Source organism: Mastigoproctus giganteus, chromosome 8 (genome assembly GCF_048544385.1).
Source record: "Mastigoproctus giganteus isolate SK-2022 chromosome 8, ASM4854438v1, whole genome shotgun sequence".
Taxonomy (NCBI): domain Eukaryota; kingdom Metazoa; phylum Arthropoda; class Arachnida; order Uropygi; family Thelyphonidae; genus Mastigoproctus; species Mastigoproctus giganteus.
Genome location: NC_143582.1, coordinates 4,562,933 through 4,585,935, shown reverse-complemented (window position 1 = coordinate 4,585,935; position 23,003 = coordinate 4,562,933). Strand labels below are relative to the sequence as shown.

The following is a 23,003-nucleotide window of genomic DNA, read 5'->3' as shown; positions in this document are numbered from 1 at the left end:
GGTTACATAGGGAGCTGACTAGCATACAAGTTAGTGCAATTGCATCATTTTTGTACGTAGCCAACTACTCAAGTAGTTATAAATTGGTATCATTAAGTATATCTCATATTGTGAATACCTTCACAATGAGTTGTCATTATATTGCACTACCTCGAATAAGTAATGGTTCACCATAGGAGAAGACTATTGTTATTTATTCTCAGTGGATATATCAGTTGTCATCATTGCAACACCAGGGTGCCTGCTCACCCACTGATGAGGAGCCAATAAGCTCCGAAACGGTGCCGTATGGGTGATGGTATCTGCTGAGAACAAGTAACAATAGTTTTCTCCTATGGTGAAGCGTTATTTATTCGAGGTAGTGCAATATCATGGCAACTCATTGTGAAGGTATTCACAATATGAAATGTACTTAATGATGCCAATTTATTTCATTTATTATTATTATTATTATTATTAGCTATATGGTGCAAGGAAGCCTGAGGCTTATACTGCACCAGCCAAAAAAAAAAAAAAAAATTCCTGAGCCACCTTGAGAGAGAGAGAGAGAAAGAAAGAGACAAAAGGGAATCACCAAGAAAGAGAAGAATGATGATATCCAGATCAGGACCCTGGGTGTGCCATGCCCATACTCACCAGATGTGAACCCCTACTTGAATAGTTGGCTACGTACAGATATGATGCAATTGCACTAACTTGTATGTTAAATACTGTATTAGTCATACCAAATTATTCACGTATTAAGAAGCCAGTGAAAGAAGTCTTAGCAGAATTTTTCTTCATCATCTTGATACAGTTCATCAGTGTTACTAAGATTATTCAACCTTTGATTGAACTTGCTGTTCTGTTCATTGTTTGGGTTATCTTTAACAAGAATATCCATCTCCGTCTTGACCATTCCTCTTTCCTTGGCTTTTTTTTGTTGATCTGTTTTTACTTGCATTGCAGGTTGCATTTCCTTGCATTTCAGGCTGCATTTCCTCACATTGCAAGCTGCATTTCCTCTTCCTCCTGCACTCTTACTCAGAGCTCTGTTCCAACTCAGTTAGATCCTCATTAATCAGATTGGCATTGTGTTGATTCCAACAACTCCACGTTATTTTGTTCTCTGACTCTAATATATATGGTCCAGACCCCTCAAACTGATGGTGGTCCTCTCCATCTGCCTTGCTGATCAGTTATCGTATAGTCTGCTGAGCATAATAGGTTTTCAGTGTCACTATTGCTCCCTGGTCCTTTGGTTGTAACAAAGAGGTCATATCTGTTGTTATTAAAATGACTTGAATGTTGTGGTACAGGTCTGGAATTTTAACAGGATGGCCAGTTGCATTGCCAAAAACAAGCAAGACTCTGTTTCAAGATTTTGTTCCTTACAATACTTGGTGAAGTTAGAATTTAAAATTAAAGAAAGTTATATTAAAATGACAATTCAGAACAACATAAATTGCAGACATCCTGTACAGGGAAGTGCATCAGTTAATGGCGCCTCCGTAGCCAGGTGGGAAGGAGCAGCAGTGCGTAGCACACGCTTCTTGATTAGACCGGGGTTCGAGCCCGTCACCACCAAATACGGAGGATGCGGAAAGGTCAGGGTATGACCACTGCATATCCCGGAGCAATATGGCCTTAGTTGCTAATGCTCCTAAAAACCAAAATAAACAAACAAACAAACAAGCATCAGTTAACTCCCTCAAAACAAGCAGGTTAATTTTTCTTCAAGATACAGCAAAAGGAACTTGATTAAAATAATTATTAATAAATACAGGGTGTTTCAAAAGTGCTGGTCAATAATTTAAAGGTGAACTGTAGACTACAATATGCAAAAAACACCTAGTAAACATGGGTTCTTAAGTGAATCATTTTCGAGATATTGCAAATTTCTAGTTAGCATTAGCATTAGTAGAGGCATTTTATGCAAGAAAGCAAGCTTATGCAGCATCAGCCAAAAAAAAAATATAAAAAAAAAAAATAAATAAATAAATAGTTGGGATCCACCACTGACAAGGTGAACTGTAAAGAGTTCGGATCCACCACTGACTTGTTTTTTTAAGTTAGGTTATGCTCATTCTCTCCCTTTCTCCTCTCTCAATGCTCTGAGACGTAGCAGGCATACTAGTACTTGTCAAAGGATAGTCAACGTGGAAAGAGGTTATAACAACAAAGAGTATGTGGATATGCACTTCATGTATTCATGTATGGTAAAGCCAACGGCAGTGCACTCGAGGCTGCACGTTTGTACCAAAAATCATTTTCCCGCCGAATGCAGCCCAACAGGCACACATTCATCAGAGTACATCAGCGCCTTAGAGAACATGGAGTACGAGCAGGTAGCCCAGAAGCATAACACCTGATGTTGAGGAAAGGGTGATAACAGTGTGTGGCAAATTTTACGTTGCCAATTACTGTACCCCTATGTGTACAAGCTCTCAGCAATACAGACTACCCTCCCAGAGGCGCCTCTGTAGCCAGGTGGGAAGGAGCAGCAGTGCGTAGCACACGCTTCTTGATTAGACCGGGGTTCGAGCCCGTCACCACCAAATACGCAGGATGCGGAAAGGTCCGGGAATGACCACCGCATATCCCGGAGCAATATGGTCTTAGTTGCTAATGCTCCTAAAAACCAAATAACAAACAACAACAACTACCCTCCCAGAGTGAACTTCTGCTAGTGAATATAAGTGTGTCCTTTTCATCTTTAAATTATTGACCATCATTTTTGAAAACCCTGTATAATGAAGTAAAATGGATGAGAAAGATATCTCGCTCCAAAAGTTGTAGCATGCATTCATACTTTTCATTATGAAGACCATAGACTCTAGCACTACTCTATGCCTGCTTGAAGGATCCAAACATGTTAGCACACACAGTGGCACCAACGACGTGCCGACCGGGCTAGCCGAGTGGGTAAAGTACCTGCCCGGCAACCCAAAGGTTGCGGGTTCGATTCCCGCCTCGGGCTTGGATCAAAGTACTGCAAAAACCTTGGGAGGTGCAATATGGCCACAGAAGCCGATGCACCAACAACTACCAAATCAAATCAAGGCACCAACGAACATCCACCATTTTCTTATGACATTGAAAGCATAATGTTCCAGTTTGTTTTTTAGAGGTTTTTTTGTTATTATTATTTATTTTATTTTTTGGTATTGTTGTAGATTTTCAGAACATTGTTTTACTACTAATTTTGATTAACTTGAGACATTTATATATGTAATGAGAGAAATATTGATGAGACAAAACAATGAAAATGTTTGAATCTTTTTATTAAATCTGTTACAAAATTATAAAGAATAATTTGAAAAATAAAATTTTATGTATATAAAAAAGTTGTTTATATAAACAAAAACAACTTTTTTTGTTACATAGTGCAGATGATTAATTTTATTATCGGTATATCCCTAATTTCCAAAGCCTTTTTAGTGAAAGTTCACCTTCGGATTAATAGCTGCATTTTTCAAATGCATTTTTCAAATGTAGCTATTTTTAAGTTCCAAATAAATAGTCTCACCAAACAAAATTGCAATAAATAAACTGCATTTTTAATTGCAATTTATTTTTTGCAATTATTTAGGTAAGATAGATATTTTAATACTCACATAAATCTGTGATTTTGAAAAAAGAATAATGCTTTTGTGAAATATCGATTGCTTCCATGGGCCTTTCACTGACTTGTAAGAAACCTATGGATATTCCTTATCATTTGAAAGATGTGTGAAGATTATTATCCTTTGGATAACATGATTCATAAAGTTAAGGATGAATTAATTTTGCTAAAAATCTACATGTTCTGAAATGGATAATAAATAAGATTAAACATCAAGAATAATATAGAAGAAATGTTATACTAAAAGTGTAATGATGACATTGAATGCTTCAGATTTGTACACCGAACAATGGAAGGGATTCTGAGTAGAAAACTGTACCTTATTAAAATTGGTTCTTGAGTGAAACTGTACCTTATTAAAATTGGTTCTTGAGTGGGAAATGAAAATGATTATTAATCCCCACCACCCTGCTCACTGCTTAACAGTGACTAGGGTAGTGTGGAAGTGACACCATTTGGACATCTGTGTGCGTTTTACATGCAATACAATTTTGGTTAATTTTTTTCTTGGAAGTTATATAATAGTTTATAAATTCTGTATTCCATGTTCAGCTCTGAATTGAATCTTCATGCTATCATTATTACAGACAAAAAATAATTCTTTATGGTATTTATTGTGGATAAAGTGAGCTGTTCACCTGCTACTGTTCTATAGAGCTTTTGTTTCAGTATCTTTTTTTGCTTTATTCACACATTGGAGCACTGGAAATTAGGGGGGTTAGAAAATGAATTTTTATTATTTTTTGGATAACAAAGCTGTTACTAAAGATATTTTTTTGTTCTCATCAGTCAAAATAATTTTAGAATAAAGATTAAAATTTGAAAATGCAATATTCTCAAATCTTTTTTTTTATTTATTATTTTTATTTCAAAAATGCAGAATGGTGTTTAAAAGAAACAACATTCCTTTTCTTGTGGGTTTTTTTTGGAAACTCGTCAAAAAAATTGGCAGGGGGAGGCTTGTTAGAAGGTCATGTAAGCTATATAATAGTTAATTCCATTGCTATTTAACTTATTGCCAACACAGGTTAGCTGATATTTTTGATTGTTGGAGTAAATATGTCGATAGAGTTCAAAGTCTGTTTTCATTTTTCCTCTAGCAAGAAAGGAAAAACCCAGTTCTAGCACAAATAGCTTTTGTCACGAGATTGCATGAATGTGATGAGATATATATTTGTATATAAGTAGATTGGGGAAAGGGTGGAAGAGTGCCGACAAAACTGGAAGTAGTAAAAATGGAAAAAATCATTGGATACCTAAAAAATTAAAATAATATATTAGAGTGGTACTTAATACTATAGATCTGATGATTTTAACTTCTTCATCAAGGGTCATTAGCCAAAAAACAAAGGAAATATAGCAAGAAGTAGTCTCTTTCTGATATGAAATATATGTAGTGCGTATGACAATGAAACCAAATTGAAAAAGAGTGTACGGAAGCCAAAAAGTGGCGGTAAATCTAGTGAGAAGTCGACATATATTTCATAGCCATCATTACATACATCAACTTCTCAATAGATTAACTGCCACTTTTTGGCTTCTGCGTATTCTTTTTCAACTTGATTTCATTGTCATAATCACACGCTACGTATATTTCATATCAGAAACAGAGACCTTACTTCTTGCTATATTTACTTTGTTTTTTGGCTGTTGACCCTCGATGAAATTAAAATCATCGGATCATTAATTACCACTCTAATATAATATTTTTATTTTTCAGGTACCCAGTGATATTTTCCACTATTACTACTTTCAGTTTTGTCAGCACTCTTCCACCTTTTTCCCAATCTACTTATCTATATTCCATTATAGTCATTGGGTATTTCTGCTATTTCTAGTAGTGCCCCTAGTCCATAAACCATCTTAACATATCTCTATATATTATTCTTTATTATGATTTCAACTTTCACTACAACCTTTTACTTTTAATACATTATATATATATGTATCCTTGTTATTTCATAATTATAATTATTTGATTATAAACTGTTCCAGATAAGAGCTGATGAATTCCTGAAACATGTTCGGTGTTGTGCCTCAAAAGTGTAAAAACCACTGCAACAAATTCTACTGTGTGTGTGTGTGTGTGTGGCCCTTTCCTAACCCAATTCCGACAGTATACAATCACAATGGATATTCAGAAAATTTACCAATTATACTTTGGCTGTCCTCTAGGTAACCAGAATAAGCTGTGAGTACCACTTGTTTGAATCAATTATGTGATTGGTTGAACAAAGTTAATGGAAACAAAGGAAAAGTTAATGCCAAACCCATGATATGGAGGGAGCCAAAAGATCGTGGTGATGATTACTTTTTGTAATGTGGATTCTCTGTGAAGAATAAGCACAAGATTGTTTATCTGAACCTGAATTGAGCAATGAGACCAATCCCTCACGATGACATTATATCAATTCTGTTACCTCCACAGCATGAATTAAATTTTTTAGAAGACAAAATGGAATGTGATGAAGGTTTGTTTGACAGAGACCTGAGACCTTCAGCTGATCCTGAGTACACACCCAGTGAAGAGACATTAGAACAGGAGTTATTTACCTAAGATAAATGGCCTCATCTATCCTTCCCAAAGATAAAGCTGAAGTCGCCCCCAAGACTAAAGAAGAAAAACTTTGTCAAGAAGGATATTGAAGTGGGTCACTATCAAAAAAAAAAAAAACCCACATTTTGGTGATAGTCTTTATAGTAAACAGTCTACTCTACTACTGTCAAATCAATAGAGGTTTTAGGGAATTGTCACAAGTACACATTACATCTGAATGGCTCCTCTTCATTGACTCCTCACAGCAAGTAAAGCTGTTTACTTGAGTAACAGGAATTTAAAACCATCCATCCCCATTTCCCACTCTGTTCATCTAAACCAGTAATCACAACGTGTTCAGTATATGTAACCCACTGCATGTAGTATCTCGTACCCTGATATGTACTTAGCACCCTCCTGGCACTTTGCCGTCCCGGGGTGTTTCCTTATGGAAATACACAGATAATAATAATAATAAAAAACAAGTAGTAGAGTGGTTATATGGTCACTGCCCTCCACACCCCAGGGAAGGACAGTGATTATATCCACTGTCCAGGTTAGAAAAGGCTGTGGTTTGAATCCTGTCAATGATACAAGGAACTTTTATGGTCTTTTTTCACTCTGTAAAAAAAATAAAATTGACCAGGGAACATAGGTTGCAATTTATGGGCATAATATACAAGTGAATTATGCCCATAAATTGCAACTTTTTCTCATTTAGATGTACAAACTGTCATATTTAGGTAGCCCTAATATGACAGTTTGTTCATCTAAAGGAGGCACTACAAAAGCACTGCCCAAAGCAATTCAGTTTAGCACTCATCAATGGAATATCTGTGGTAAATTAATCACTGGTATGTTAATGGTCAAGCAAATAAGGTTCACAAAATATTGTTTCCTATGCTTGTGGGACAGCCATTGTACCGCAGACCATTACATTAGATCAGGGCTGTGCAAAGGTACTTGGGGACCCAGATGCAAAAGGAGTTAAGGGGCCTCATTTATTTATGTTGAGACTTAGATGGCTCCTTGAATGGGCTCCCCCTAGATTGTGGGGGCCCTGATGTGGCGTATCCAATGTACTCCCCATTTGCACGGCCCTGCATTAGATGTGACTGGCCTCAAAATGAGTACATATGAGCCAGGAATGAGTAGTAGTAGTAGTAGTAGTAGTAGTGGCACATGATGCAAGAAAGCAAGTGTAGGAGCTTATGCAGCATCAGCCAAAAAAAAAAAAAAATCACACCATTCCCTCCAAATGCCTGTCCAGTTCCTCCTTAAATTTATTTAACCTATCAACTTCTACAACGACAGATGGAAGTTTGTTCCAGCAATTAACCACCCGCTGGCTAAAGGCAAATTTCCGCACATCTATTCTACATCTGTCCTTTCTTAATTTGAACTTATGTCCCCGTAGGTTGGTAATCTGAACAAGTGGAAGGATCCCATCAGAATTCAGCGTGCTCAACCCATTCAAGGCCTTATAGACCTCAATCAGATCACCGCGCAGGTGCCTAGTCTCCAGCCACTGCAATTTGCAGAACTTAAGCCTCTCTTGGTAAGAGAATCCCTTCATTCCCCTCACCAATCGTGTTGCTCTTCTCTGTACACGCTCAAGCAAATCTACATCCTTCCTAAAATGAGGCCTCCAGACCTGTACGCAGTACTCAAGGCGTGGCCTGACCATTGCCTTATACAGAGGGACAATCACCTCCTTTTCCCTGCTAGCAAAATTCCTATATATCATTGACAAAACCCCATGACCCGCCCTAGCAGCCTGTCTGCATTGCTCAGAAAACTTCATATCTGACTGCACAATTACTCCCAGGTCTTTTTCATTTTCTACCACCTTAAGTTTAGTACCACACAGTTGGTACGTTTCTCTGGGGTTACTTCTACCCATATGCAGTACTTTGCATTTGTCAAGGTTGAACTTCAGTTGCCACTTCTTAGCCCATCTGCCCAAATTATCTAGATCCTGTTGCAGTAGCACACTGCCATTACTGTCATTAACAACCCTGCCAACCTTTGTGTCATCTGCAAACTTCGACATTAAGCCTGATATACCTTCATCAATATCATTGATAAATACACAAAACAACAGTGGACCCAACACCGAACCCTGTGGGACTCCACTAATAACATTAGTCCACGAAGAGCAGCACCCATTGATTACCACCCTCTGTCTTCTCCCACTTAACCATCCTTTTATCCATTGTAGCAACTTACCCTTAATACCATTCTGCTCCAATTTGTACAGTAGTCTTCCATGCGCAACAGTGTCAAAAGCTTTCCTGAAATCCAAGTATATGATATCAAAATTATTTTTTGCATCCAGTTCCTTTGTGACCACATCATAATAACCAATCAAATTTGTCAGACAAGACTTTCCCTTAACAAACCCATGCTGTGTTTGAATTATTGATGCAGTCTTGTCTAGATGATCCTGCAATGCATCTTTAACCAGCGACTCCATTATTTTACCCGGAACAGAAGTTAAACTAACTGGTCTGTAATTAGTGTGCAGTATTGCCATTAGCAGATATGATGAAGATTTTCCTTCCACCTCTCTCTACTTTAAACTTGGTCTAATGAAGTTTGTGAAAGTGATGGATAAGATGAATTTGAAAGGATTTCATTACTCAAGTGAAATTCCACAGAAGATCAATACTGCAAAAGTGAGAAAGTGAAAGAGGAAATCATTGTTGGGCCTCAGATGTGGGAAAGTGTTTTGGATAAGTACAGGCCTCTCACATAGAAAAATGGTGGGTTCAGAAATTGCATCATAGATAGTGTATGGGATGTACAGCATATAATTTTGTTTCTGATTTGTCACTCTTTTCTATTTCATCGATTTTGTGATATTTCAAAGGAGTTTTATAACCTGTTATATTGTATAGATTTTATTTTCATTTGTGGAAGTCACACCTATCTACTTGTGATGACTGAAGGCTGGATGATATGTTGCATCCTCAGACTGTGATCTGGAGCAGTTGATTATTGCTTCTTGTAATAGCAATATTAGGTGACATTATCATCTAATATATCATTTAGAGTTTTTTTTGTGCAACAGTAGTGGTATATGGAGTCACAGCAAAAACTGGCAATATATATAATCGGTAATAGAATTACAACATTTTAATGTGGCATCATTATTATTAAGCAAAAATATAGATTAAAATAATTCACTCTGTTTTAAAAGCATTTTAATCCTTTGTGAAACTCTCAAGAGTGCAGTAGTGATTTAGGCTAGCACTAACCCTCCCTTTACCCAGTAGTGGTCCCTGGTGTAGTCAGTAGGATTCTTACTCCTCTTCATGTTCTAAGCTCCAGACTTTATTAATATTTTGTCACAGTGGGATATCTGTAAAGTGGGAGTATTGGGTAGAAAAATCAATTTAGTTCACGAGATACTGATTTATGAATTAAATATATAATTAAACAAATAAATTGATAAAGTAAGCAATAAATAGGCAGTCTACAGTGATACTAATTTGGACAACTTCCATTCATTTTTAAATCGATACTTGCAGAAAATTAATGTTGCTGGCATTTAAAATATAGAAATTAAGCAATTTTACTGTAATTAAATATTCACTTATAGAGAGCAAAATAATGGATTTATCATCATTGCATCAACTCCTTATAAGTTTGAGAACATCTATGACAACCAGGAGTGGCTGACCAGCTGCCAGCAGTCCAGTACCTTGTGTAGGATATGTACACTTGTGCTTTGCACACAATGCTCACCACAGGTGTTGGCCGCATGCCGCTGTCCAACATGTGATCTTTGACTGGTTATTTGACTGCTGTTGAGCCAGTCACGGTAAACTTGTTACACCACAAACAAGTGCATTTAACCATGTCGGCTGTTGTTGAGATACTGGCACCTGCGCATTTTTAACCCACAGTAATTTCACATTCATAGTGGGAAAGATCTCGACACTGACTTCCTCAGAGACACTCAAAAACTGATTGCCATTGCGTGCGAACTACTATCTTATATCAGCTGTTCCTGACTTTGAGTCTTCACAAGTGTCACAGACCAGTCCATTCCTAAACAATTGGTCATTGTTAATACAAAGCCAATCCAGTGTATATTTTATGTAAGGGGACTGAACATGAGTTCAGCTCTGCCACTGTTCACTGTGATGATACAAGAACTCTGGAAGACATTAGAATTTCACCCTCTTTGACTTATGTAATCATGTACCAACACTGTATGTGGCCATATGAATAAAGATAGCCTTGTAACTTTTCTATTAAACCCATATTTATTATGAGAGATTTTAATGTTGGTGCCTAGACTCATTATGAGATATTTTATGTTGGAACAATTTTTCTATTGAAACAATTTCCATTGAATTAATATTTTAATAAGTGTGTTAATTTAAATCTCTCATAATAAGAACTTTTAATTAACATGCTTATTAATTTTTAATCTTGACAGAAGGTCCATCTTTTGGTGTTCGAGGCCTCAGGTACTCATTCCAAGGCCTCATTATATTAATCCAAGACCTCATTATGTTAAACATACAGTATTAAAATGCCCTTGCAGTTAATGTACTTTTTTTTTGTACAAATTCTATAAATTTGGTTTTGAATTTATTTCCACAATGTTTATTCCAGCACTAACTTACTCCAATATGAACTTTGATAACCTTTTGAATGTTTTTGCTAACAAAAAAAAAAAAAAAAAAAACCAAAGAATGCTTTTCTCTATTTTAAACAGAAATCTCTGTTTAAAAATTCTTTGTTGAATTTTATTGCTGGAATAAAATTGAATTACATTTTTTTGGGTATTGTATTTTTATAGGATCTAAAAACTTTATAGATCCTAGGCCTAATGGAAATGATAGCCCTGCTTGGCACCCACATTATTTACATAAGAGGCAAAGTCTAAGTAATCATCAAAGTAGAGCAGTGGTTATCACTGTCTGTCCTACCCACACACCAGGTGGAAAATGCATGGTTAGATTAGACATAACTTACACTGGAGGGAGGATAATAGAAAAATTCCTTTATGGGCCTTTTCACAGTGTGACTAAGTTAATCAGTTTCAGGTAAGGGTAGTGTGGTGTTTTTTCCTCCCAGAAACTGGTTTTTTGGTCAGAAAACAGCAAATCAACCACAGAACACATTCAATTTAGAAACATATTATATAGGGTGCAGTATGGCCTAAGTTGTTGATGTGCCTAAAACCTTACAACAACCAATAGAAAAATTCCCTCTTATGGGCTCTTTTCACTCCATGGCTGAGTTAGTTGGTCTCAGGCAAGGACAGCAAAGTTGCATTCCTGGAAACTCTGGGGGGGGGTCCAGGAAAACAATCAAACTGACCAGAGGAGACAAGCAATTAATGGACATATTACCTATGATCGGATGAAGTTGTCCTCAGGTAACCTTAATATGACGTTTGTTTTGGTCATCAACTATTATACCTAAATATTTAGTTTTAGGGAATTTAGGAATTTGTTTGCCAGATGGTCTGTTATAACTCAATTTTCCTCTAAAAATAAGGATTATTTCTTTTCGTTTAAAAAATCTGAAGACTATTTATGCCAGTACCATTCAGAAGTCATTGGGAACTATTTCAGATGTTTAAATTGCAGCACAAGACCTACTAAAGATAATCATTAGATCATCTGCATAGGTTAATACTTTTATCCACCTATCATTCTCCATCCTGCTTCTATTTTTGTCCCATTATTTTTTTTTCCTATTATATATCTATTCATTAATTAGCTGAATTATATATTGCTTTATAATTATAAAGCATTTCTTCGCTTTTAACTTTATCTTTTTAATGTTTTTTTTTTGTTATTTTCCTTAATGCTTTAATTTCAATAATTTTGTTTATTTATTTTTACTATTGTATCCCTTGTCTGAGCTGCATGCACTATTGTAATAAATACATTTTCTGTTTATACTCAAGGCTGATCACAATAAGCTCAGCGAAATTCACAAGTTGGAGTGCAAGAACATTACCATATTTAGTATACACTTGGGCTTCAACCCAAGTGTATACTAAACCCAACATGTATATTTCAAATTTAGCTTCCTAAGTGAATTGTTCCAAATTATATTATTTAAGTAATATTTCATAAAGTAATTTATATAATTTAACTTAATAATCATTATATGTATAATATTTTATTTTTATTATTCCTCACATTCTATTGGCCTTTAATGTCTGTTATACTTCTCGAAAATAACTGGGAACTAAATCCGGTAAGTGAAGTGGATGTAGTCATGCGTAGTATCTTATGTACAGTGGTGCCTGAACTTTAGTTCAACTTTGCCTTGGTACACTGTGATGAGACAGAAATCTGTAAAACCGCCAGAAATGTGTGTAATGTTATGTTTGTGCAGTGTGTGTGGCTTAGTTGTTTTTGGCAACGTTGACACCCGGAAGGTGAATTACCAGAAGGAATTCGCTTTACTTATAGGCAGGCGAAAAGCCTGTCTATAAGTAAAGCGAATGGAGGACCAGAATGATGGTGTGCTTCGCAAAAATTATTGAATGTGAAAACTATTTAAACTATTTTATTAGGTTAACCTGGAAATGTAATTTCAACTACCCATGTGTGCTGTGTCTGTAAATAGTGTGTGTTCTCCAGTCAATCTGTCTGCTTTTCTGGACAAAAAATCTTGGGTTCCAAGAGGAAAAAAACCTTGCTATCTACGCCTAAGACTGACCAACTCAGCCATGGAGTGAAGCCCATAAAAGTTCTTGGCGTCATTGACAGGATTCGAACCTGGGCCTGTTCCACCCGTCACGATATCACTGTGCTAACTGCACAGACCTGAATGTGAAGTAAGGAGTGTGCTGGGGCATTGTAGTGATGCATGGGTATATTCCCTGAAGCCTACTTTTCCGTTCGTTTTATCTGAGCACTATCACCATAGAACTGTTTTATAATAATCTGAGTTCACAGTTTGACCCTGTGGGACAGGTTTACAAAAAACAATGCCTATGAAGCCAAAAAAAAGTATGATAAGCATAATCTTCATAATTGTTGGAGATTGACTTGCTTTTTTGGACTTTGGAGAAGATTGAGTCTTCCATTAAGAGGACTGTGTCTTTATTTCTCAATCTTAGTCGTATGCCTACAATTTGTCACCAGTAATGATATAAAAGCAGCCTCGATCAGCAGCATGCTGATGAAGGTCATCAATATTACATCAGTATAACTGATGGAAATGATCTAATTAAGCAATTTGAAATTTGTTCTAGACTGAAATTTGTTCCAACAGTCAATTATTCTGTCTAAAAGCAATTTTTGCACTTCTGTTCTGCAACCAACCTTTTTAACTTAAATTTATCCTCTTGTGTGTGTCATCCAAGAAAGAATAAGGATGCCAACGGCATTTATTTATTTTTATTTTTTTCAATCCATTTAATGCCTAAAACGCTTCAATCAGCTCTCCTCTCAGGTGCCTAGTTTCCAGATGCTGGAATTTGAGAACTGAAGTCCTTGGTAATAGTACCCTTTTGTGTCCCTGACTAATCTGGTTACTCTTCTCTGAACCCATTCCAAAAGATCTACATCTTTCCTAAAATGAGACTTTCAGAACTGTATGCAGTATTCCAAATGAAGCCTAGCCATTGTCTTTTACAACCTAATAATCATCTCATGTATGTGATTTACAGAGCTTCATTATCTGTTCTAGCTGTTTACATTGCTCAAAGAAATTCATGTGCATGCACCCTTTTCATAAGAAACACCAATTTCACTAACAAATTCGCCGATAGTTAAACGTAAATCACCCCTATCAGATCACGGGCACAAGAGACACTATCATTTGTTATTGAAGTCGACGGTTGGCCAAACCGAGGATCATCTTCTGCTGCCAAGCATCCCTATTTGAACTTTGCAAATGCCTGAAAAGTATTTGAACAAAACGCGCGCTAATTCAGACTGACTGGAGATAAGCAGGTGATTCATGCTTCAAGTCGACAAGAAACAGCAAACACGTGATAAGTCGCAACTATATGACATCGCAGTTCAAGATACAGTCAACTGTCAATCCCTGAACTTTTTGATCCCGCTTTTTACATGTAATTGTGCGCGGAATCATATGCAGCAATAACGTTCTCATTGGAAAATTTCAATATTGCTACTTTTTTATAATAAAAATACAGATTTATTAATTAAAGTCAATTTTTTCTGTAGTACTGTATTTGAAAATTTCTATATTATTCTTTTAATTTATATTTGATACGAAGGACAGAAATGATTCGCCATCGCTGCATTTGACTATAGTTAGCAAACTGGCGCTTACACTACTTGTAGGATAATTTGATGTGGCTCTGCTAGTAAGAATAAATATTAAAATTTAGGGGGAAAAAAGGGATTCCTACCTTTTTAATATTCCTGTGAAGTTTCTGGAATTTATGGCGTACCGGTTGGCTCCAAAGCCAAAGCTTGTTCTATTATCTCTTTACATGCCTGAAATACATCATCTGGAGAACCATCTGTCGTTAGAACGTGCAGTTTTCCCTGAACAGTTTCTGGTAAGCTTTCAGAATATTTCTGGAATGAATCCAATTTCTCTTGAATTTTTACTTCGTCTAATTCATTTTGAACCCTAAAAGCCTCTTGTTTCTCAGCCCTCTCTTTTGCCATCTCTAACGACACCTCGAAAAGAATAATAATAGAAAATTCTACCACTTCTTCGAATTTTTTAGTATCATCCACATTATTTGGAAAACCGTCAATTACAAATCCACGTGCAGATGGTAGCCAGTCAACCATTGCCCTCTTTAGAAGATCTATGATGACATCCGATGAAATCTCTGTCATGTTTTTTAAGCGTTTTCCTTTTTCGGAATCTAAGCACATTTCTTGATGCAGGAGATCATCAGGATTTAAGTGGACAATGTTGTATTCTTTCACGAGCCTCGCAGAAATGGTGCTTTTACCAGAGTATGGTCCACCTATGACACTTATAACAGGGATCTTTGAATCTCTTAGAGGTGTAATATCAATTGGCTCATCTCCGCTGTCTATAAGTGTGTCTGATGAAGCCGTTTTGCTAATGATGGTGTTCACAGCACTTTGCATTTGGGAAAAAATTTCATTCAAGTCATCGCTGGTGTCATCGATCATTTCTAAAAGTTCCCTCTGTTGATAGTAATCTACGATACTTAAAATACTACGTGAAGTGTCCGATATATTAGAAGGCGATTCACTAGTTAAAGTGTCACGTTCGCTTTTCATCGCTATTACATAATTTGGTCTTGTTTGAGTTCTTGATTCAAATTCGATGACATCTTCTAGGTTACGGGGAAAACCAGTGACCAAAGCGATATGGTAATGTTTACAAAGTGATATCTCACTTATGATAACATCCACTGCAGAACAAGAAGGGAGTTGGGAGACGTCTGACATTCCGACCACTGTTGCTAGTGATTGAAGTAATTGACCAACACCTATATGGGTCACATCTGAAATCCTGCGACTCACTTGTTCGCATAGTTTCTTAACTCGATCTGAAACACTAACAGCGAAAATAACCAGTTGGATCACCCGAGCTGGTTGAATCGGGCTGTAACCCAATTTACTACAACCTTGTGTAGGCTGACAGTGCTCCAAATATTTTTCAGCTCCCATCTGTCCACACCGAGTGGAAGAGAAACAGTGCGTGGAAAAGTCACGTGATCTATTGATGAATGTATTCCATTTAAAGTCTGCGATTTCTGCCTCTTGCACATAGCGAAGGCATTCCAGGATGTACTCGATGTGGTCATCGGGTCGATGGTACATAAGTGCAGCCATCAAACCTTCGAACAGCTGACCAATCTTCTTTTCCGAGACGTAGGACATGACTTTCTCATAAGACGCCATTCCCCGAGACTGCGTACAAAGAACAGACGTCTTTCTGTCTAACACAGAGCCAGCAACCCTACACAAAGTAACCGCAGTTCAGAGAATTGTCGCTTAACGAGCGCCAGGCAATCGATATAATGGATGACAAGCATGTGTCACGGCATTACTGATTATTAGCACATAAGAGGATGATATATTAATAATTGTCATTCTATCAACACTTTATGATAACCCTTTTTGTCCCAGTATGCGTTACAATTTTCCTTTACAACTTTTTTTTTTATTGAAAAGCGAGTCTGTCAATATTCTCTCGTATGCCTCTGTGAACAGGGACATTGTTACGCGCATACAAAGAAGGTGAAGGCTGTTATTACATTTGCTGACCTCATGAGAAAAGAGAACACGCCCATACCTGCACTATATTAGCTAGAAGAGAACTGTAAAAACTGGCTACAGTGGCTTATTACTACCATAAGAATATCCATTATATTTCAAAGTGATTAAAAAATTCCGTGTGTTTGATGTGTAAATTTGACTTTGATTTGATTTACACGCCCATTATAGGATCATCCTAATAACGATATAAAGAGTAAAATTTACATAATTACTTATATTTTTATGATTAATTCAATAAATGTCAGTTTGTAAAATTCAGTTAAATAAATTTGCTTTTCATTATTTGCAGATGATGTTTTTTAATTTTGTTCTAATGGAGTACTGATTTTTATCATGTTTGAATATTCAACCTTTAGAGTTTATTTGTGTCTTTCTGTATACAATGTCTTAAAACGAGGTAGATCTAATAAATACTGAAATTTTCATGGATATCAGTATCCGTTGTATACTTATTATCACATTTATCATTATTATTATTACATTTAATATGTATTAGAAGTGCAATATCAACTTGTACTAGAAGATCAATATCGGCACTGTGTGAATAAATATTGTGAACTGTCCAGAATACCCGATAAGTGCAGGTGGAGATCGACCTGGTTGATATTGAATGAATGTATTGGGGATGGCTGTCTCATCATTTTGACAAAAACAAAATCATAAATTAAATATTCTAATTTGGTTGAAAAGCGTGCTTCCCTAACATCAGGAATTACCCTGTAGCAGGACATGCACATTCCCATGTTACACGAATAGCACTAAAATACAGCCATGATTTGAAATTTAATGCCCCAATACGTTCGCCATATTGGATTAACCTTGCACATTCTGGTTATCACATGGGTCTCTTAAAGGTCTACGTTTGAGGATGATGCAGTTCAAAATGTGGTACATGATTTCCTACACTCTGACAGAATTAATATGCCCACATTGAAATAAACATGCGAATACATGGTCCTCCTGTTAATTATTTTTAGAATAAACCATTTTGAAGATATTTTTAAATTCTCTTCATTTATTAACTCCATTTTATTTATTAATTTAAAATATAAATATATGTTATCTAGAGTTTCTTAACCGATATTCTGTGATCCTCCCCTCTCCTAATGGTGCTCCAACTGTTTCTGAAAAAGTTGGAGGGGAAGATTGCGGTTAGAAAGAAGGATAATCAAATAAACACTAGAGAACAGAAAGTGGACCTCTCAACCCCATAATTTTTTTATGAGATGACTGGATCTATGGCCTTAAACAGATTGAGAAACCAGTCTCTAAAAGCTGAAATATTTCCTTTTGTTTTATTTACATTGCTTCACCTGTTTAAACTGAATCACACTCCGTTGGTGTTATAGATGTGTATTAAAACTAAACACAAGAAACCAAGAACAAGCAGTGAATCTTGAGATGCTTTTATTAACGACACCATGTACAAGACACAGGCGGCACATTTTAAGGCCACTTCTCATCCACCCAACAAATTATTGTTGAGCAAACCCAGGTGTGGACAATGAAAACAAAACATGGTGATATGGGGCAAGATGTTGGAATGTAAAACTTCTGTGAACTTCATCCACTGTTGACTAAAATTCTTTATTAATATACGGAACTACAATTTTTTGCACAATTTAAGAACACAAATATATGTAATTCATGAAGCAGAAATACAACCAACAATTGAAATTATAACATGCCTAGTGTTTTTCTGTCAATGACGGTTTGAAACAGAGGTGTGTATTTTGTGTAAGACAAAAAAAAACTTTTTGAAATTTAGAACCATTACAATATTCTGTTTTTAGGTTGTCCTTTTTCTTTGTAAGCTTTAAGATAAAAACAAGTGCATTTGGATATTGTTATTTTTAAACGAATAGAACTGAAATGAGTTAGAAAATCGCTTCTCTTATCATATAAAATTATAAGATAGCTTTCTATGGAAAGTGAACAAAAAGAAAAGAGAAATGGAAATTCAAAGAAATAATAATAACCATATACACTGTGCTGCCACTTTATTAGGTACACCCCTGCTGTGCACACAAATGGTTTGTCCCACAACGTTGCAAGTCACATGACCACAGTTGTGGCGATAAATGCAGCAGAACAACCTTTCTAGTATCATTTAAGCGTAAAAACCGTAGCAAGAATGGGGAAAAGGAGTGATCTAACGGACTTCGAACGTGGCATGGTAGTAGGTGCAAGACGTACTGGACAAAGCATCTCTGAAACGGCAGTTCTCCTGAACTTTTCACGCACCACAGTTTCAAGGGTATATCAAGAATAGTGCAACGAACAGAAAACATCCTCTCAACAGCATTCCTCTGGAAGAAAATCGCTTGTTGATGAGAGAGGTCAGAGGAGGATGACTAAAATTATGCAAGCAAACAGGCTGGCCACAATGTCGCGTATTACGTCAGAATACAACCTTGGTGAATAGAACAAAATATCGCAAAGGACCACTAGTCCCACTTTGTCGCAAATGGGCTGCAACAACCGGTGGCCACATCGCGTATCTTTGTTATCAATGAAGAACAAGAGAACACGCCTCCTGTGGGCACAGCAACACCAGCACTGGACTATCGAGGATTGGAAAACAGTTACTTGGTCTGACGAGTCGCAATTCCCGGTGCATCATGTTGATGGAAGGCTCAGAATTTGGCGAAAACAATATGAATCCTTGGACCCGTCATGTCTGACGACTACTGTGCAAGGTGGTGGGGACAGTGTCATGGTGTGGGGAATGTTTTCTTGGCACACGTTGGGTCCATTGATACTCATAGATTCACGTCTGAATGCCCCATCGCACCTAAACATCGTTGCTGACCAAGTGCATCAGTACATGTTGACAGTTTATCCTCAGTCAGATGGTTACTTCCAGCAGGATAATGCGCCAGTGCACAAAGCCTGAATCACTATGGAATGGTTTCAGGAACATGACAATGACTTTTCCTTGCTGCAGTGGCCCGCTCAGTTCACGGATCTCAATCCTATTGAACATCTTTGGGATTAGCTGGAAAGGGCTGTTCACTGCAGGCCTACACCTGCGTCGAATCTCAAGGAACTGCGTGACACACTCATGTCTGCATGGTACTCCATTCCTGGACGTTTTCAGCATCTTGTTCAATCCATGCCTAGACGAATTCAGGCTGTTTTGAAGGATAAAGGAGGTTCAACAAGCTACTAGATAGGTGTACCTAATAAAGTGGCAGCACAGTGTATATATATATATATATTTTTTTTTTAAACTTTCATTGATATTTCTAAAATAACCACTTGCATAAAAAATAACATAATTTTTATTACATTTTTTAAAAATAATTGTATTATAAAATACAATTATATTTAGAAAATGAATACTTATTTAGAAGTTATTAATCTTAATTGCAATATAATTTATTTATGTTATAATATGAAACTTAAATATCTAAACACTTTGAAAAAATTGATAGATAGATAGAGAGAGAGAGAGAGAGAGAGAGAGAGAAAATTCAATGACATAAAGCGCGAATATTGAAGATAGAAATTTACCATTTTTTAAATAATTATAAAAGACACATTATTATTTCTTTATTTTTCTGGTTGTAGTTTTTTAATAGTATGATTGTACATTTACAGTTAGGGACCATTCACAAAGTACGTAATGCGATTTTTAAATTATTTTTAACACCATCTCTCCCTCTCATTAGTAGGTATGAAATACTCCAATTGAAATCACGTTCTTTTTTTTTTTTTTTACGAAAACCTATTAAGTAACATTCCTACAATTTCCCTCATTACGTACCGTAATGTTTACCTGCCTCCCTTTGCTTGTGTTGCGCCATTTGTGAATAGTCCCTAAATTAAACGCAATAATATATAATATTTTATATTTTATTTCAATAAAATATAAAGCTTAATTTTACTAACGGGTGACCGTTTATTTACTATTTTTTAGTTAATAATAGTAGATGGAAACCATATTTGGCTAACGAACGATGATTTCTAGAAAATGTAATTTTTCATAGAAGACAAATAAATTATTATTAGTTTGGCGTGGAGTATTCACATTAGTTCGACTGTGTCTGAGCATTTCAATTTCTAGTTCTTTGAACTCGAAAGTAAAAATTCCGATACAAGTGTAATAAATGGCACTTTATTTTTTGCCGAAGAGACCATAAAGTTTTAACTTCAAAGTGGCTAGTTTTTACATGTAATATATGAGGATATTTTCTTGATAAAAAAGGCTTCTGATTATATGAGAGAGAGAGAGAGAGAGAGAGAGAGAGAGATTCTTTTAGAAATCTAGAAACCTTAATACTTAAATGACATACGTTATAAATTATGCCATACAGGCATATTACTTTACTTTTGCAATAAATTTTTTACATGTCATTTAAACTATAATTTTTTTACATTCTTGAAATAATGTAATATATTTCATATTCTAAGAAATTAAAAACATTAATTTAACCTACATAATGATCCTTTGACATATTGATCAGTGAAAATTAAAGAATATTGTAGTATAGTATTTTAAATATTTTAAAAATAAAATATTTATAAAAAAACAGTTATATATATTTATCGTTTTAATTTCCTTTATATTCAAATGGACACTTCTGAAGGGTGCGCTGTCTATAGTCACAAGACGTCAGAAACAATAGTCACGTGATCTGCATAATTATTTGCAACTGATTGGAACATCAATGCTCACTTTCTGTTTTATTTATTGTAATAAGTGTTGCAAATCAAAGTAAAATATCCTACGATTTTTTAATTATAAGTATAAGTAATACAAAAGCATTCAATATTGTTATAAAAAAATAATAAATGTTTCGAAGACAGTAATTAGAAAAAATATGACAAAACAAGCATTATTTTAATAAATATGAAAGCTATCTAGTTCGAAACTAATTTTTATTGTTTGTATGTGTATATAAAAAAAATTAAGCAATTCTTTAAGAAGTTGCATACTTAAGGGAACTTCCACTAGTGCTAATTTATCAGATTTATTTCTGCTTGATGGCATTTATTTAAAAAAATTTATAAAGTCTGTAAACTTGAAAAGTATGGCTATTAACATTTGTGATGTAACGTCCGATATGTGACGTCATCAAGTTGAAGTTTACCACTTTAGGACACTGAATTTCTTTATTATTTTAAGCATGCTAAGCTCTTGAAGTGATAACGAAACAACCTAGTCTTTAAAGCTAACAGGCTTTAAATTATTAATTAAATTAAAGTTTTTATTTTCTTAATTAGTTTAATATATACCCTACCTTAAATATATTATTTTATGCCTATTTCGATTCATTGTTATTTTTATACTATCAGAATAGTTAAATACTAAATTTAGATAACACTACTCTTTTTTATTTTTAATGACAGAGAGTTCGAAATAGCTTAAAAAACTACGGTTGCCAATCAAAGAAATTATATTGTTTGCTGAAACAATATAATTTCTTTGGAAATCATCTATTTTTCAGAGGACTGTGGACCCAAGATCAATGGATTTACCATCTCTGGATTCCCTCCCCTCTGGGGATGTATCTGAAAGGAGTGGCAATCTGCCTTTACAAGAATAATCTCACACACTGGATGTGTGTGAGCTTATTAATTTAAGACTTATTTATCCCTTTTCAAGAGGAATTTTTTTGATAGAAGGGGACACACTGGTTCTGCTATGATCGATATTAAGGGATAGTAAAAGTTTTAGTATATTATATACTAAAGAAATTCTGTCTTAATAAAAGTTGGCAACCCTAGGGGGAAACACCAGGGATTACGAGTTAATATTCGAGCTATGAGATAAGTGGATGAAACCCAAAGAGGCTACAATCTTGCCTTATCAACTAAAGGAGTAGTTTGTAATATAAATAACTTGATATACTGCTATAAAAATTCTATTAAAATGTGAAATAAATAACATTGAGAAAATGAGAATGCATTCGCTATATACAATGAATAATTAAAGGTGCAAATTATTATTATTTCTTTTATGTAATTCTTTAGTGAAACGATGATAGGAAAGTATAAAAAGTTGAAAATTGTCTTCTTAAAGTGAAGTATAAAAAGCGAGCAAATTTATCAAAGTAAAATAGTTTACCATGTCGTCTCTACAATGTCTTTGTTCACACCATATCTTTCCAAAACCAAAGTACTTGATTTGGTAACAGCTGTTGAATACTAAAAATGGTTCTGAAAATTACATAAATTCAAGTATCGCCATCTGGTGGCAATGCTATGAAGCGTAAGGCAACAAAATCAATATCATCATTTATAAAATAAGTCTGTGTTTTGTATTGAAGCGATTATATCTTTTACTCAAGTTACTAAATATAATGGTCTTTACTGAAATATTAAACAAACACCACTGACATACCTGAATTTCTGCAACTGACTGTAAAAAAAGCAAGGCAAAGATTTAATCATTTAAAAATCATTATGTGTGGGCATCATATATAATTTAAACCAAATAAACAAACCACTTTCTAATATACACAGACATTTGGACTGCTTACCAAATATCACTTTTCCGTATAATAGTTGTAAAGCATTGAATTCAAACTTGGGAACTTGCATTTGACTGTACATGATATTTGTTCTGTTTTAGAAGTGAAAAATTGTACATAGAAATAGCCAGTCTTTCAGTTATTATTTAGTTTAA

General features: G+C 35.3%; 1 protein-coding gene across 1 annotated transcript; it reads right to left on the bottom strand.

The window, feature by feature from the left end:
• Window positions 1-9,226: 9,226 nt before the first annotated feature.
• LOC150081213 (adenylate kinase isoenzyme 1-like) lies at window positions 9,227-15,612 on the bottom strand. The gene is made up of 2 exons (XM_090379362.1): window positions 14,506-15,612; window positions 9,227-9,504 (listed from the first exon to the last, which is right to left on the bottom strand). Exon 1 carries the CDS (start codon window positions 15,533-15,535, stop codon window positions 14,537-14,539), a length of 999 nt encoding a protein of 332 aa, XP_090235488.1. The 5' UTR covers window positions 15,536-15,612; the 3' UTR covers window positions 9,227-9,504; window positions 14,506-14,536.
• Between the last annotated feature and the right edge of the window lie 7,391 nt (window positions 15,613-23,003).

Bases quoted from the DNA above. Each gene is read 5' to 3' on its own strand.
- LOC150081213 (XM_090379362.1), bottom strand. From the start codon at position 15,535: ATGTCAGACGTCTCCCAACTCCCTTCTTGTTCTGCAGTGGATGTTATC.